General features: G+C 37.1%; 1 protein-coding gene across 2 annotated transcripts; it reads right to left on the bottom strand.

Moving 5' to 3' along the window:
• Window positions 1-12,721: 12,721 nt before the first annotated feature.
• Window positions 12,722-16,688, bottom strand: LOC147389105 (putative alpha,alpha-trehalose-phosphate synthase [UDP-forming] 9). 2 transcript variants are annotated; one of them, XM_086417907.1, is made up of 4 exons: window positions 14,335-16,688; window positions 13,980-14,253; window positions 12,959-13,258; window positions 12,722-12,879 (listed from the first exon to the last, which is right to left on the bottom strand). In XM_086417907.1, the coding sequence occupies exons 1-4, from the start codon at window positions 16,335-16,337 to the stop codon at window positions 12,838-12,840; spliced, it is 2,619 nt and encodes an 872-aa protein (XP_086274033.1). In that variant the 5' UTR covers window positions 16,338-16,688; the 3' UTR covers window positions 12,722-12,837. The 2 variants fall into 2 exon arrangements, with proteins under 2 accessions (XP_086274033.1, XP_086274034.1); XM_086417908.1 differs by having other exon boundaries at window positions 12,722-13,258; window positions 14,335-16,687.
• Between the last annotated feature and the right edge of the window lie 268 nt (window positions 16,689-16,956).

The following is a 16,956-nucleotide window of genomic DNA, read 5'->3' as shown; positions in this document are numbered from 1 at the left end:
TTTCTCGGAACTATGCTCAGATGCCGCCAAGGGTTTTCTTGGAATTATGCTCAGATACCGCCGAGGGTTTTCTCGGAACTATGCTCAGATGCCGCCAAGGGTTTTCTTGGAACTATGCTCAAATGCCGCCAAGGGTTTTCTTGGAATTATGCTCAGATGCCGCCGAGGGTTTTCTCGGAACTATACTCAGATGCCACCAAGGATTTTCTTGGAATTATGCTCAGATACCGCCGAGGGTTTTCTCGGAACTATGCTCAGATGCCGCCAAGGGTTTTCTTGGAATTATGCTCAGATGCCGCCGAGGGTTTTCTTGGAATTATGCTCATATGCCGCCGAGGGTTTTCTCGGAACTATGCTCAGATGCCGCCAAGGGTTTTCTTGGAATTATGCTCAGATGCCGCCGAGGGTTTTCTCGGAACTATGCTCAGTAACCGCCGAGGGTTTTCTCGGAATTATGCTCAGATGCCGCCAAGGGTTTTCTTGGAATTATGCTCAGTTTATATTTACTTCATGCTCAGATTTGACTCATTTCCAACTCAAACTCTTTGAAATCTATCTCAGATTTTGAGCCCACACACTTGCACAGTTGTTACATCAGTTAATGAGAATTTTTTAAAAAATTCAAGGATCTGACACTGCCAGTGAGAGCTCGCGCTCAAGGACCAGACATTTTTCTAGTTCGGGGAGAGTTTTAGGCTCAATGATCCTAATACCCCGACGAATTGTTAAATCAAGCTGCAAAATGAACTGTCAGTAGCTTTGGCATTCGGATATCGCACTATCTACAAAAATAGATTTGCTATCTAGTTTGCTTCAACCCTCTGCCAAAGAGGGGCATCTGTAGACACCCTATTTTGCATCCGCCTGATTAATCAAGTCGTCAACCCGATCGCAAAGGTTCCCAATGATGGATGTCTATTCCAATGCTTTATTTTGTTACCAGATATGTTTCAGAAATCCGGATGAGGTATCTCGAACTGACAAAACTTAGAAACCACGTTACGCTAGGAAAATACTACCCCAGAAACATAGAAATCATCATCCTGCAAATCAAAAAGAAGCTTCACGATAAAAATCACTAAAAATGATCAAATTACGAAAATACCCCTCATAAAATTCACGACCATTTCACACAAAAAATTTCATAAATGACAAAAACCAACATTCCCATTTAATTTCTTACGAAAAACTGATTTCAAAACATCTTGGAACATTGAAAAACGACTTAAAACGTAAAAAATCCTCTCCGAGGGCAAAATGATAATTTCATAATTTTAATAATTAAAAAGTTTGAAATTAATAAATAAATCATTAAATAATGTAAAGTAAAACATTAATAAAATAATTATAAAATTTAAACTAAAAAATTGATTAATCAGGCTTTCAAGAAAAATTGTTGATGGTTCGCAAGATATTTCTTTAATGACCCCTCCATTTGGGGGTCCAAAGAATCAAAGATATAATAGAGGGGGGGTCTCCAAAAATTTAAAGTCAATCAAGCAAGACTAAAGTCAAGATATTAAAGTCAATCAAATAAGACTAAAGTCAAAATTAAAGTCAATTAAGTAAGACTAGAGTCAAGTATTAAAGTCAATCTCATAAGACTAAAGTCAAAACCCTAAATCAAAACCCTAATCTAAACTAATCAAGTCAATCTCATAAGACTAAAATCAAAATCCTAATCTAAACTAATCAAGTCAATCTCATAAGACTAAGGTCAAAACCCTAAATCAAAACCCTAATCTAAACTAATCAAGTCAATCTCATAATACTAAAGTCAAAACCCTAAAACCCTAAAGACTAAGTCAAAACCCTAATTGAAACCCTAAAAGAAACCCTAATCAAACACTAATGCTTCTAAAAACTTTATAAATAGGAGCCTCCACACCCTATTTTCTTAAAAAAGAAAAAATCCTAGAAAAAGTAGGTAAAGAAGCCTCCACAACCCCTCCAAAACCCTAATTTTGGAGCCCCAACTCCTTCCCTAACACCCCTACTCCGATTTTAGCCTAAAAAACACCCAAAAACCTCTCAAAAATATCTTAAAAATCCACAATAAATTCGAAGCACCCAGATCCAAGAAGGAGATACTTTACCTCGGAGATCAGAAATCAGATCTGGAGATAGAACGAAGTAAGGAACACGGTACAAGGAGTCGTTCTCACCAGATCTGAGGGAATAACACTTTTGCAGATCAAAGGTAAGTTTTTCTATTTTTTATATCTAGGTTTGTCATTAGCGATGTAGATTTATTTGGGATAAGTAGAGACCGGCAATGGCCGGGCGGGGTTGGTGCCTAACACCTTCCAACCCCGTAACATGATCCCTGGATTCGGATTTTCTGTAGTAGATTAGTTGTTATCCATTTTAGAGTCAGTTTGGTTCCTAGACCACAATAACTAGGTGGCGACTCCCTAAGCTCAAGGGTCAAAAGCGGATCCGCCCACCCTGCGGATCGAGGGCGCTTTCATAAACCAATTTATCTATCTTTAAGGTAAGTCAAGTTGACTCATTGACTTTTTGCTAGATAGGTTTTTAAAATAAAAAAGTTTTTTTAATCCAATGAGTCAACTCACTTTAAAAAAAAATCCATGTTTAGAGATTTAAAAAAAAATTATTTTTCATGGGCTAAACTTGATTTTTGTCAGATTTTAAAATGGTCTGAGTCAACTCGTTGATTTTGACAATTTTATCAAGATTTCATTCGCATCTTTTTTCGAACTACATTCGGTCTGATTCCAAAAGAGATCTGGGGTACGTAGGCAACTTGAGAAGTCACTTCACGCCCCGATCACGACAAAAATAGTTTTTTATTTATTTCTTAGTTTACTTTTCAGTTATTTATTTATTTATTATCATGAGTTGACTCGATGATTTTTTGTATAATTTGATGATAATTGACTTTGACTTCGACTTCGACTTAAGTTTTCTCAATTTGACTTTGACCTTGAAAATAATCCCCTAGTTGACTTTAGGCTTGAATGTGACCCTTAGTTTGACTTTAGTCTTCATTCGTTGACTGTAGGATAGTCTTAGATCGCAGTAGAGATTGATCGGGTGGGTTCAATGCCTAACACATTTTGAAAACTGTAACTTAACCCCTTACCCTAGTCTCTTTCTCATGGACTGACCCAAATCCTTTTGGAGTTATTTTATGGTTTCTATATCTAAACTAAGTGATGACTCTTAATTCCCAGAAGATCCCCTAATTATATACTTCTTTTGGCATGAAAAAGTTTGTGGAGCGCTTTCAATAGACCACTATGTAGTAGACATACCCGTAAAAGCCCTATCTTCCTTCTTTGCCTTTACTATTTGTTCCAATGGCATTGGGTTAAGGGAGGCTCAAGTGTGGACCAACGCCCATAGCAGAGCGACCTAATTTTTCATGGTTGTTACATAAAGAGACTTCGTATGGTTGATCACTGGTGGAGTGTCCATTTCTAAGAAGTAGATGTCTGTTGTGCCCATCCGGTTCTCACGACTCTTCATTGATGTCTCTATGAAATTCGCATGCTCTTGGGTAGGGTCGGAGATAGTAGCTAGGGCAAATGATGATTCGTAACATATCTCTTTTGAGAAACTCAGCTCGTCGAAATTTGCTTAAACAACAAAGTATATTTGAGCTTAGAAACAATAACATTCTGATCATCATCATCTCTTTGTGCATCTTCGTCGATGGCGGTAAGGCTAGTCATCGTGAATACATTATGTCCACGTGTATCTTCTCCTTCACCATCGCACTTTTGCGACTTGCTCATGGCAGTCCATGCCTAAATCTTTGAATCTATGTACATAGTTATTCAAGTTTTATCCTTCACTCTACCCCATCCTTTCAAGGTTAGTAAATGTTACTTGTGCTACAACAAGGAAGCACTTGCAATAAAAGAGTCGACCATTTACCTCCATGTATGGGCTGAATTTGTAGCTAAGTTATTGTATCATGTGTATGCACGTGCGGTCAATGAATTCAAGAATTCTCCTAAACTACGATCACTATCTCCACAATGTCCGCCTAAGGCCTCAATAAAATGGGAGACATGTTCTCACACATTTCTTCTTCCATTGTACATTATGAAATGATGTGGGATGTATCTCGTTGGGTAAGGGCAATGTTGGAGCTTAGTTGGTTAAGGTGGGCCATGTCCATACATGCACTCATCATTTTTATCCCGTTCTCTTTAACAAGCAGGTAAAATCTATCATCATTACAAACTTTGTGGTCTGATTCATTGGTGTTGGAGGTTCAGGTGCTCGCTTCGGTCCCTATAGACAGTTGAGGGATGTATTGTAGGATTTTTCCCATCGTGTTTGAAGTATCTTTTGGAGTTACCTTTTATGGTACTATTGATGCATTTTTTGGATCTTGGCCAAGCTTGACCCCGACTTTCATAAGAAGGCTACGATTTCGTTTTTTGTGGCTGCAAACCCGAGTATCACTTCAGCCAAAGGTTTTAACGCCTCACATGTTGCCTCTGCCAACCCCTCGTTCTCTTTTAGGGGCGAGGGTCCAGTGGGAGCCATGTCTGTGACCAAGATGTGTTGTCCCTCACCTAATCCACTCCATACACCAATGTTGACTTGGCTACAGGATGTCCCCGCATGCCCTCTAGGTGCTCTGATCATCATTTCCTAGCTTAAATTGATGTAAAAGAAGATTCAATGCGTATTGGAGAGTGATGTGCAAAATCAGTTTCACTGACGACTATTTCCTCTTGAACGTCTTTGAATATGTGATGTTACTCCCCATCATAGGCGCCAAAATGTATTGGGTCAAAATACATCAAATGATACAACTGTTGATAAAGTATTATTCTCTTAAAATTTGTGTCCCTAAGAATATTCTTCAAGGATATTTATAGGCTTCAAAACGTCCCTTGCAATGTATGAATACCCCCCCCCCCCCCCCAATTAGTCCACGTGTCTCAACGGAACTGTCTCTGAATGATTGCCATATCTGCCCTAGTTTTCGAGTATCCCATTGGGGGATGAGAGCGAACCATTTCCACATAGAGTCTTATTCCTCTACTTAGATGATACCTTGGAGGTGCACATCACCATTAACGTCGTCCATACACATCATCCATATCATATGAATTTGTTGCTTCAAATGGAAGCTTTGATGTGGTCCACCGTGGCATCCTCCTTCCATGTCATCATTGCCACATTGTCCCATCAATTTACGTCATCCACAAAACCTTATTGTGGAAAGGCAATGTAATTATCAATTTAGTTATGAATGAGTAGATTTAGTATTTATCACTCAATAACTGTTTTCAAGATACAAATTCTAGTAATATATCTCTTTCTAGTAAATAATTCTAGTATAAAAATTGGGGTTGCAATAGAGAGGATCTCACCTTGTTATCTAAATCAATAAACAACTCATCAACTCCGTAATGATGCAAATGTTGATGATGCGAATGTAGGGTCTACATTGAGGAAAAAAATGTGGGGTTACATATTTTATTTATTAGATAGACAATTTGATGAATTTATCTTTAGGCCCTTGAATCATGGTTTTAAAACTCGTCTAAGACTGAGATGTATCATTTGAGTTAACTCAGTATCATGGCTAGACAAGACAAACATACAAACCCATTTGAGCCAACCACGTATCGCAAGATAAACGAGACATCTTGGACAAGATTTTGCAAAATATCGTCCAACACAAACAAGACAACCTAGACTACAACTTATCACAAGATAAACGAGATTCTCGTATGAGATTTTTCAAAATCTCGTCTGAGTTAAACTAAACAGTAGGTTTTCAAGTTTGACACTCTATACTCTCACCCCCAAATTGATTTTTCTTTCATCTTCTGTTTTTTGTTTCATTTTTTTTTATAAGAATCATTTTTAAATTTTTTTTAGATTTTTTAAATGGTTAAAAACCATCGTGTCAATGTTGAATGAGATAAGACGTATCATCTGAGTTAACTCGGTATCTTGGCTAGACGAGACGAGATGTGAAACCAATTTTTCAAACCATGCCTTGAATTGAATGTGAGTTGACAGGAAAAATAAATAAGTGAAGTGCAAATATGACCATACATTTAATAATCATTTTCGAAACGACCCACCATTTTCATAAGAGTTTGAAGTGACCTAACTAGGTGAAACTATGAGGTATATCGGTAGTTCAGGCTAAAGTGACCTAAGCCTTATCATAATCTAGTCTCAATCATATAGTAAGCCTAAAAATTCAAACTAAGTGCGGTCCTATTAAGTCACGACTCAAATCGACTATGGGTGCTCCCAGGTTGTATTCTTTTAATCTAATCAAAAGGTAAGTGGGTGGACCGGTTCATATCACTGAAATTAAATCCACCATATCGATCCAACCCAACAGACTTAATTGATGAGACATACCGAACAATACCCCTTAAACCAGTTGACCCAATTGGTATATAGATCTCATGGATGGACATGTAAAATGGTTGGACCAATCAACTTAAGGTGTAGTAGATGAGATGGTCCAAGTGAATTATTCAGATCCATTGGGTCGAACTAGCCCACATTCAATTTAAATGGGTACATAGTCCCAACATTTTATATTGATCGATTTAATCTAATGGTTCATAGCTAATCAATTAGTCCATTTTGGACAAATATTTCAATACTCTTACAAAATTAAATGGACCAATAGATTACGAGCAAAGAGATGACTAGTTCAACCCATTAGATCAGGTCAGCCTAAATTTAAATCAGTAACCTAATTAGGTGCGTGGATTCATTCATGGAACTAATCAAGTCAATAGGTTCTCAATATCTTATTCCGACCAGTCTAATCAGATCATTTGAACTAGCCAACTCACTTTGCATTTTGACTTTGGTCATTCTATTAATCTATTCTGTAGGTAAACTTGTGGATGCCTTTAGACTCAATAATGAGGAAAATATTCTATTCAAGTTAGTTGAAATTGCTTCAAGACATTTTGAACCATCCTCTTCTTTCTTGTATGTCGAGTCTTTCCAATAAACTTCTACCAACCCAGTTATTTTTGCAAGTCATTAAACTGATCATCTAACATAGTCTTCCGTTGGGATTGTTCAGTTAAATGATTTATTTTTTGTCGTAATCTCTGATTTATGTCTTCGTATCATCAATTTTTGACATGGCTAATCTACGTCAACTCTGCAAGGTTTCACGAAGCAGATGAATCCATATCACCAATATCATTCAATTATGACTAATCAAGGCAATGAAGGCAAACATGGAGGGGATTTAGCGATTAGGATTGATTTTTGAAAGGAAAATCTATCATTAAACATGACGAATTAAAGTACGATGGAACTTCTTGCCCAAGAACTCACCTATGAGTATACGACGGAGACATGAATCTTTGAGATTGGGGGGGGGGGGGGTAGATAAATGACACAATAATTTTGCACTACCCTTGAAGGATCAGCTCTTAAATGACTTATGTCTTTAATACAGTTTGACTTTCACACTTGAGAAGAAATCATGAAAGAATTTGTGAAAATTTTTAGTCCAAAAATGTCATCAGATACAAACCCAACTCTAGCACGACCGGTAGCTCATGTTGTTACTCTGCCCAAGCCTAGAAGGAAATTTGACCATCTCGAAATGACTTTGAGTAGTGCTCTGAAGATATTAACAGAGAAATGACTAACCTCACCATTGTAGCCTAGACTTGTAACCATTTCCATTCAAACAATCATGCAGGCGACCAGATCTACAAGTTTCACCAGATTATAGATTATCACATCGACAAATGCATATCCCTCCGCCACATCATTTAGAACCTCATTAATAAGAGAAAGATAACCTTCAAATGAAATGTCAAATTTTCTAAGAAAAAAAGTAAAACATCAGATCATTTGTCTATGTTTCTCTTCTTTGTTTCTCACCCTTTTGTATTTAGTCCATCTAGTCGAAGTCAAATTAGTCTCTAAGTTGTGTCAAGTTTCAAGAGTAATTTTGTTTGTAAGAGTCTTTTTTCCAATTTATTAATTGACTCTTTTTTTCCAACGAAATAAAAAGAGTCTTTTGATTATCATGTGTGCGACAAATTTATTTTTTATACTCCTGAATCTAAAAGGGAATTAGGCTAACATTAAGACTAAGGATAATTCTCAAATGATGTGAATCAAAACTGTCTAATCTTCAGGGGTACATAAGAAAATAATGAGCTTACCAAGAAGTTCAGAGATGTCTTCGCATGATATGCCAAGTGTAAGCATCAATACTTTCCGACACTAAATCTTGTATAAATGATCGATTAGTTAAGAAAGGAATTTTACCTTTTGGTACACAAGAATCCTTAGAATCAAAGGTTACCCTATCAATTCAAAGGGACATCTTATGACAAATGACCTCAAGTGGACCATGGATAAAAGAGAAGAAAATTTGAGCCCAACTGGGGTAGACTATTTATAATCAAAGAGATCTTACAAGAGAAAAGAATCAACCAATCTTGATCAGATCATGCGACATCACATTTAAGGAGGTCTTCCTTTGACTGATTTATTTTCCCAGCCATTAACGTTTCAACCTTACCACTTCACTCAACCGTGCCCTTGGACAATCTTCATTGTCATGCATTCGATCTCGCATGAGGTCTACTTGAGTTTCTCGATTCTGGGGAGAACCCAACACCATTAGTTTTCTTCTTCATCAAAGGGTAAACCAATTTATCTCTCTTTAATGTGAGTCAAGTCAACTCATTGAAATTTTTCTAGATAGGCTTTTAAAAATAAAAGGTTTTTTTATCCAATGAGTCAACTCACTTTTTACAAAATCCATGTTTTGATATTTAAAAAAATATTTTATAGTCTAAACTCGATTTTTATTGGATTTTAAAATGGTCCGAATCAACTTATTGATTTCGACAATTTTTTTTTGAGATTTATACATATCTTTTTTTTAAATTACGTTTGGTTTGATCCCAAAAGAGATTAGGAATACGTAGGCAACTTGAGAAGTCACTTCAAACCTGACCACAACAAAAATAATTTTTTAATTCATTAGTTTACTTTTTAATTAATTATTTATTTATTTATTATTATGAGTTGACTCGATATGTTTTGTATAATTTGATGATAATTGACTTTGACTTTGACTTTGACTTTGACTTCGACTTAAGTTTTCTCAATTTGACTTTGACCTTGAAAATAATCCCTTAGTTGACTCTAGGCTTGATTGTGATCCTTAGTTTGACTTTAGTGTTCATTCGTTGACCGTAGGATAGTCTTGAATCGCAGTAGAGATCAATCAAGATGGTTCAATGCCTAACACCTTTTGAAACCAACAACTTGAAGCCTTAACCTAGTCACTTGCCCATGGACCAACCTAAATCCTTTTGGAGTTATTTTATGGTTCCTAGATTTAAACTAGATGTCTACTCTCAATTCCTAGAAAATCCCCCAATTACATACTTCTTTTGGCATGAAATTTTTTCAAGGTGCTTTCAATAAACCACTATGTAGAAATCATACCCGTGAAAGCCTTTTCTTTCGTTTTTGCCTTGACTATCTATTTCAGGGATATACCCACGACTTCTACTATTGCCAATGGCATTGGGTTAAGGGAGGCTCCAGTGTTGACGAATGCCCATAGTAGGGTGACCCCGTTTTTCATAGTTGTTACGTAGAGAGACTTCGTATGGTCGATTACTAGTGAAGTGTCTATTGGTAAGAAGTAGATGTCTATTGCGCCCATCTGGTTCTCTTGACTCTTCTTTGATGTCTTTATGACATTCGCATGCTCTTGGGTTGGATCGAAGATTGTAGCTAGGGCAAATGATGCTTTGTAACATATCTCTTCAGAGAAATCCAACTGGTAAAAAATTGTTTAAGCAACATAGTATTTGGGCTTAGAAGCAATAACATTCTGATCATCATCATCTCTTTGTGCATCTTCGTCTGTGGCGGTGAGGCTAGTCATTGTGACTGCATTATGTCCACGCGTGTCTTCTCCTTCACCATTGCATTTTTGCAACTTGCTCGTGGCAGCCCATGCCCAAATTTTTGAATCTTTGTACATAGTTATTCAAGTTTTATCCTTCACTCTACCCCATCCTTTCAAGGTTTGAGAATGTAACTTGTTCTGCAACAAGAAAGAGCTTGCGATAAACGAGATCTACCATTTACCTCCATGTATGGGCTGAAGTCGCAAGTAAGTTACTGTATCACGTGTATGCACGTGCGATCAATGACTTCAAGAATTCTCCTAAACTAAGATCACTATCTCCACCATGTCCGCCTAAGGCCTCAATAAAATGGGAGACATGTTCTCACACATTTCTTCTTCCATTGTACATTACGAAATGATGTGGAATGTATCTCGTTGGGTACGGGCGATGTTGGAGCTCACTTGGTAAAGGTGGGCCATGTCCGTACATGCACTCATCCTTTTAATCTCATTCTCTCTAACAAGCGAGTAAGATCTGTCATCATTACGAACTTTGTGGTCTGATTCATTGGTGTTGGAGGTTCGGGTGTTCGCTTCGGTCCCTGTCGACAATCGAGGGATGTATTATAGGATTTTTCCCATCGTGTTTGAAGTAACTTTTACCTTTTCTGGTACTATTGATGCATTGTTAGGATCTTGGGCCAAGCTTGACCCCGACTTTCATAAGAAGGTTACGATTTCTTTGTTTGTGGCTGCAAACCCGCGTATCACTTCAGCCAAAGGTTCTGATGCTCACATGTTACCTCTACCAACCCCCCGTTCTCTTATAGGGGCAAGGGTTGCGTGGCAGCCATGTCTATGACCAAGATGGAGAGTGACATGCAAAATCAGTTTTACTAAAGGCTACACCTTCCGTCTATTTCCTCTCGAATGTCTTTAAATATGTGATGTTACTCCCCAGCATATGCGTCAAAATGTAGTGGGTCAAAATACATCAAATGATACAATTGTTGATAAAGTATTTTTCTTTCAAAATTTGTGTCCCTCATAGTATTCTTCAGGGATATTCATAGCTTTCAAACATCCCTTTCAATGTATGAACAACCCCTTGATTAGTCCATGTGTCTCAACGGAACTGTCTCTGAATGACCGCCATGTCTGCCCTAACTTTCGAGTAGCCCATTGGGGGATGAGAGTCAACCATTTCCACCTGGAGTCTTATTCCTCCACTTAGATGATAACTTGGAGGTGCACATCACCATTAACATCATCCATATGCACCGTTCTTGTCATATGAATTTGTTGCTTCAAATGGAAGTCTTGATGTGGTCCATCGTGGCATTGTCCTTCCATGTCATCATTGCCACGTTGTCCCGTCAATTTACGTCATCCACAAAACCTTATTGTGGAAAGGCTATGTAATTATCAATTTAGTTATGAATGAATAGATTTAGAATTTATCCCTAAATCACTGTTTTCAAGATACAAATTCTATTAATAGATCTCCTTCTAGTAAATAATTCAAGTATAAAAATTGGGGTTGCAATAGAGAGGATCTCACCTTGTAACCTAAATCAATAAACAGCTCATCAACTCCGTAGATGATGCAAATGTGGGGCTGCATCTTTTATGTATTATATATAGACAATGTGATGAATTTCTCTTTAGGCACTTGAATCATGGTTTTAAAATTCGTTTAAGACTGAGACATGTCGTCCAAGTTAACTCAGTATCATGGTTGGACGAGACAAACACACAAACCCATTTGAGATAGTCATGTATTGCAAGATAAATGAGACGTCTCGAAAGAGATTTTGTAAACTATCATTAACTCAATATCATGGTTGGACGAGACAAACGCACAAACCCATTTGAGACAGTCGTGTATTGCAAGATAAATGAGACATCTCGAAAGAGATTTTGTAAAATATCATCCGATACAAACGAGACAACCCAGACAACAACTTATCGTGAGACAAACGAGATGTCTCGAACGAGATTTTGCAAAATCTTATCTGAATTAAACAAGACAACAGGTTTTTAAGCTTAAAACACTATACTCTCACCCCCAAATCAATTTTTCTTCATCTTCTACATATTTTTCGTTTCATTTTTGAATAAAAATCTTTTTTTTTTTTTTTTAATTTTTCATATTTTTTATATGGTTAAAAATCATTATCTCTATGCCAAACGAGATGAGACATATCGTCCGAGTTAATTCGGTATCTTGACTAGATGAGACGAGATGTGAAACAAGTTTTAAAACCATGCCTTGAATTGAATGTGAATATACAGGAAAAATAAATAAGTACAGTGCAAATGTGACCATACATTTAATAATCATTTTCAAAAAAAAAAAAAAAAAAATTTATGAAATCAAGTATACGACCCACCATTTCCGTAAAACAAAAAGAGACAAACTCATGGAATTTAATGTTCTAGACATTTTTTTCGGAAAGAACCAGAAAAATGTATAATGCATAGAAGACGTGACAAAGATCCAAGTACTAGATTAGGTAACATTCCAAATCCCATGAAACCCAAAGAGCAGTGGATCTCTTTTTACTAATAAAACTCTTGTAAGACATTATCAAGTCTTGAGCAACCTAAGCTACCTTAAAAATTAAAATGCATAAAACAGGGAAGGTTAATTGCAACTCTTTGATTACACCAGAAACCAAAAAATATATTTTACATTGAAATAGAAAAGAAAAGAAAAGAAAACAACAGAAGCATTTTATGAGAAATGCACATTTGAGTGAAGAAAGTGAAGCTAAGGTAAGGAGGGTTATTTAATTAGGAGAATTCAGTCATTTTGCAATGTTTGGATTTTGTAAACCAATCTGATACAGAGTGTATTTATTTTTCATAAAATAAATATTCAACTGTTCTATACAAATTTGAAAGACAAAGGATCAGACACCACAGTACCAAATGTAAGAAATTTCCAAGTATTTGGTTTACCATGATCTGTGGATATAAGCTTTATCCTGTACAAAAGACTGGAAAACAAAGAAGTTAAAAATCTTTATCTGAGGCTTCAATCATATTCAAATTTCAAATAGACCCTTCAAAAGAGACCTGAAGATGTGCAGATTTGGGTGGTGGTTGGACTGATGCAGTAGCAAGGCCTTTAAGTAATTTGATGACCTCAACAGTATCATCAAGATAGTACTTCGCCATACTCGGCTTCTGCCCTACTGTGCACGCAAACACTTCGGCTATGGCTGGCAATGATGGGTTGGAAACAGCATTTGCAATGCTTTCAAACATGTCTTCATCGGATCGATCGTCCCCTATGCACAATATGAAATCAGGTGGCTTTCCCTGATTCAACATGGTTTCTATGAGGCTTTTGACAGCTATACCTTTACTTATTCCCTGCAGGTTTCCCAAAAACAGGTCGCTCTTTATATATCTTTCACCATAATCACAAAATCAGAGTACAGGTCTAAAACGGTAAGGGAAAACTCCGGAAAAAAACAATGAAATATAATAAATAAAAGATTTATTAAAAATTATGAAAAAGTACATGTATCTAATAATACATAAGACATTTATTTTAATTTATTCTATATTTTCAATATAACATGTTCTTAAACATAATTACACATGTTATGATGCAAAAAGAAAAAAAGGTTTACTCATCAACATATCTTTTATTCCAAATAATACACAATCGAAATAATGAAAAATATAACATCAAGATATTATCATCAATTCCGGAATTTCTATTTTTTTTTTTTATACATATATTTCCATATTTATGAATCCAAAAATTCCTATTATGTATCAAATCCCACATTTAAAAAACATTTATGAATAAAATCACAACCGACTATAACACTACAAAGAAAGTATTTATGTTTAAAGGTGAAAAAAATCTTGTTCAAAACATAAAAAAGGCGTTTAAACACACACACACACACACACAAAAGCGTGACTTTAAAAAAAAACATGTGTTTCTTTATCATTTTAATCGTTGGAGGTCCAAGACGTGTTTTAAACACCATTTTTTTTTTTTAAGTTTTTTTCGTTCCTATGTCTATCACAAGCTATAATCCACATTTTTAAAAGGAACGTTGAGGATAATTGTTCTTACCTGTGTTTTCACTTCCACGATGTGTTGGCCTCTTTTAACAACCACGGGATCATTAGCAAGCACACTCTCCAAGTGATCAAGTAACTCTTTTGCCTGACATGATCCAAAGTCCGGATCGGCTTCTTGATGGTGCCACACCAAGGCACTCTCCTTCTGCTCAATAGAAGACCCATCGGTTGTCTCTGTGTAAAGGTTCATTACAGGTAATGCAATCTTTTTCCAATCAAAGTTCGCTCCTAACAAACATGTCTCCCATGAAGAATCCTTACTCCACCTACAATGAGACCAAATTTACTCATAAAACAGCATAAACTATTTAGGGGGGAGTGATGTTAATGAAAAGGCTTAGTATTACCTTGTGAAGTAACCATGTTCGGCCGAGAGACCAAGCTTCTCGCACGGGGAGAACCACTTGGTTAGCGAATCCTTCCCCCTTCCGCTAACTATAAAAACAGTATTCTTCGGATCACTCGTTAAACTATTCAAAATAGAGATAACTTCATTGCTGGGGGCTTTATAACCCGAGGCCTGCGACATCATCGTCCCATCATAATCCAGTAGGATTATTCTACTATTTGTCTTTCTATAAGCAGAGGCAATGTGCTCGACCGAAAGTTTCCTAAAGTTTGGACCCAAAGAAACGACCCTGAAGCCCAAACCAAACCCAATACCCCAACATCTCCGAAGAAAGTGATCTCTGCAAGCTCTCTCTAAATCCTGATTGAAACTCTGTGTCCAATAAGCAACATCATGAGAACTAACATACTTATAATGCTTCTCGTGGCGTATTTGTTTCTCTGCCTCGGGCATAGTGATGGCTAAATTCATAGCATCAGAAACTGCATCGATGTTCCATGGGTTGACTCGGATTGCTCCACTGAGAGACGGGGAGCACCCGATGAATTCGGACACGACTATCACGCTCTTTCTTGGTGTGGCAGACCCGTCGATGCCCAAAGCCGTGTCAAGAACAGGGCTTCCTTGCCTGCAAACGGTATACGTGTACGGGACCAAGTTCATTCCATCCCTCACCGCATTGACCACGCAACATTCAGAAATGGTGTAGAATGCGACCTTGTCTTGGGTCGAAACAGGACCACTGATGAAAACAATTGGATTGTATCCTGGCCCGCCATACTTCTCGTTGATCGATTTTGCAATGAGTTCGGTCTCATCTTGAACTTCCTTAACTTCCTTACCCTCACTCCTGGCAGGGTTTGCAATCTGAACCAAAACCAATTTCCCTTTCAATTCGGGGCGAAGTTCTAAGAGATTCCCCATTGCAAGGAACTTCAAGCTGATACCCTTAAACATATCCATGTCGTCAACACCCAACATCACTGTTTTCCCCTGAAAATGTATTTTCAGCTCTCGGACTTTCTCGGCCGTAGCCGATAGAGACATAACAGATTCAAGCTGACCCATGTGGATTCCAACTGGGAGGATCTTAATGCTAACTGTTCTTCCATAATACTCTAACCCAATATACCCCCTTTTTGATTCATAATCCAAACCCAACATTCGACTACAACATGATAAAAAGTGTCGGGCATAATCAAAAGTATGGAAACCAATAAGATCCGAATTCAATAAAGCACGAAGGATCTCATCTCGAACTGGCAACGTCCGATAAATCTCCGATGAAGGGAAGGGACTATGTAGGAAAAATCCAAGCTTTATCCGAGGGAATCGTTTCCTCAAGAACGTCGGCAAAACCATCAGATGGTAATCATGAACCCACACATAATCCTCATCAGGGTTTATCTCCTCCATTACCTTATCTGCGAAGATCTTATTAGCTGATAAATAAGCCTTCCATAGAGTTCGGTCGAAACGAGCCCCATGGTTAGCCGAAATTGGCAACATATAATGAAAAAGTGGCCATAGATGTTGTTTACAGAATCCATGATAGAACTTATTCTGAATATCTACGGGTAAAAAGGTCGGTACACATTGGAATTTCTCAAGAAGCAATTGAGAAATTTCATCTTGTTCGGCCAAATCAATATTAACTTTCAATGATCCAATAAACAAGAATTTCACATCGGCCGAAAACCCGTCTTTGAGTTGAAGAACTAATGCGTCTTGATCCCAATCGAAACACCATTTGTTGCTCTCCGAATCACGATGGGCTCGTAAAGGTAGCTGATTTGCAACAATAATCCATCTTTCTTGAGAAACAACATCGGATCCACCACTATCACTCCTAGAATCATCCTCATCTTCACCACCATCAAAATCAGAAATTATTCCAGAAACAGTCATCACTCTTGGAATCCGATTAAGGGTTTTTCCAATTCTAGAAAAATCCTGACCAGAACCCAGATCCAATAAATTCGTACACGATCGAGAAACCATCTTTATAAATCAAAAAGTTCAAATTTTTATTATTTTTTATTGTTTTTGTGTGATTTGGAACGTAGGGTTTTCGAAAGTCTTATCGTTGGGTGTTGCAAATTATCAGAATGAATCGCATGGATCAAAGAAGAACCATAAAAAAGCAAAACCCATGTACGTTAATCTTTGATTTATGTTTAAATAAAGAGAGTAACAGAGAGACAGACCTGATTAAAACAGAGAAAGAGAAGAGAAGAGGAGGGTATTTGTGTCTTTTCGATGAGTTCGACGAGCTATCATCAATGGCGTTCACACTGTGTTCAAACTTCAGAGGGAAATATATAGCTGGCTATGGCTGCTGCTCGTCTCTATCCACCAAGACCAGTTTATATATACCTATATATATATATATACACCGGTTACTGGCAATAGCCGGTCATTTATATGATTTATGAGGATTTGAGTTTCTATTTAGGGAAAGGAAATGACTAGAATACCCTTATTACGTTATGAATTAAAAAGAATGAAGAATCACGTGGAGACGAAATTCTGGAATTTAATGAGGAAAAGTTTCAATTTTGGAATTTCGTTACTAAATTTTATTGGATGACAAATCTTTGGATTGTTGTTTAAATTAGGA

This window comes from Akebia trifoliata, chromosome 12, assembly GCF_017979445.1.
Source record: "Akebia trifoliata isolate Shusen 1 chromosome 12, ASM1797944v1, whole genome shotgun sequence".
Classification (NCBI taxonomy): domain Eukaryota; kingdom Viridiplantae; phylum Streptophyta; class Magnoliopsida; order Ranunculales; family Lardizabalaceae; genus Akebia; species Akebia trifoliata.
Note: the sequence above shows the minus strand (reverse complement) of the source record. Positions and strands in the feature narration are given on the sequence as shown.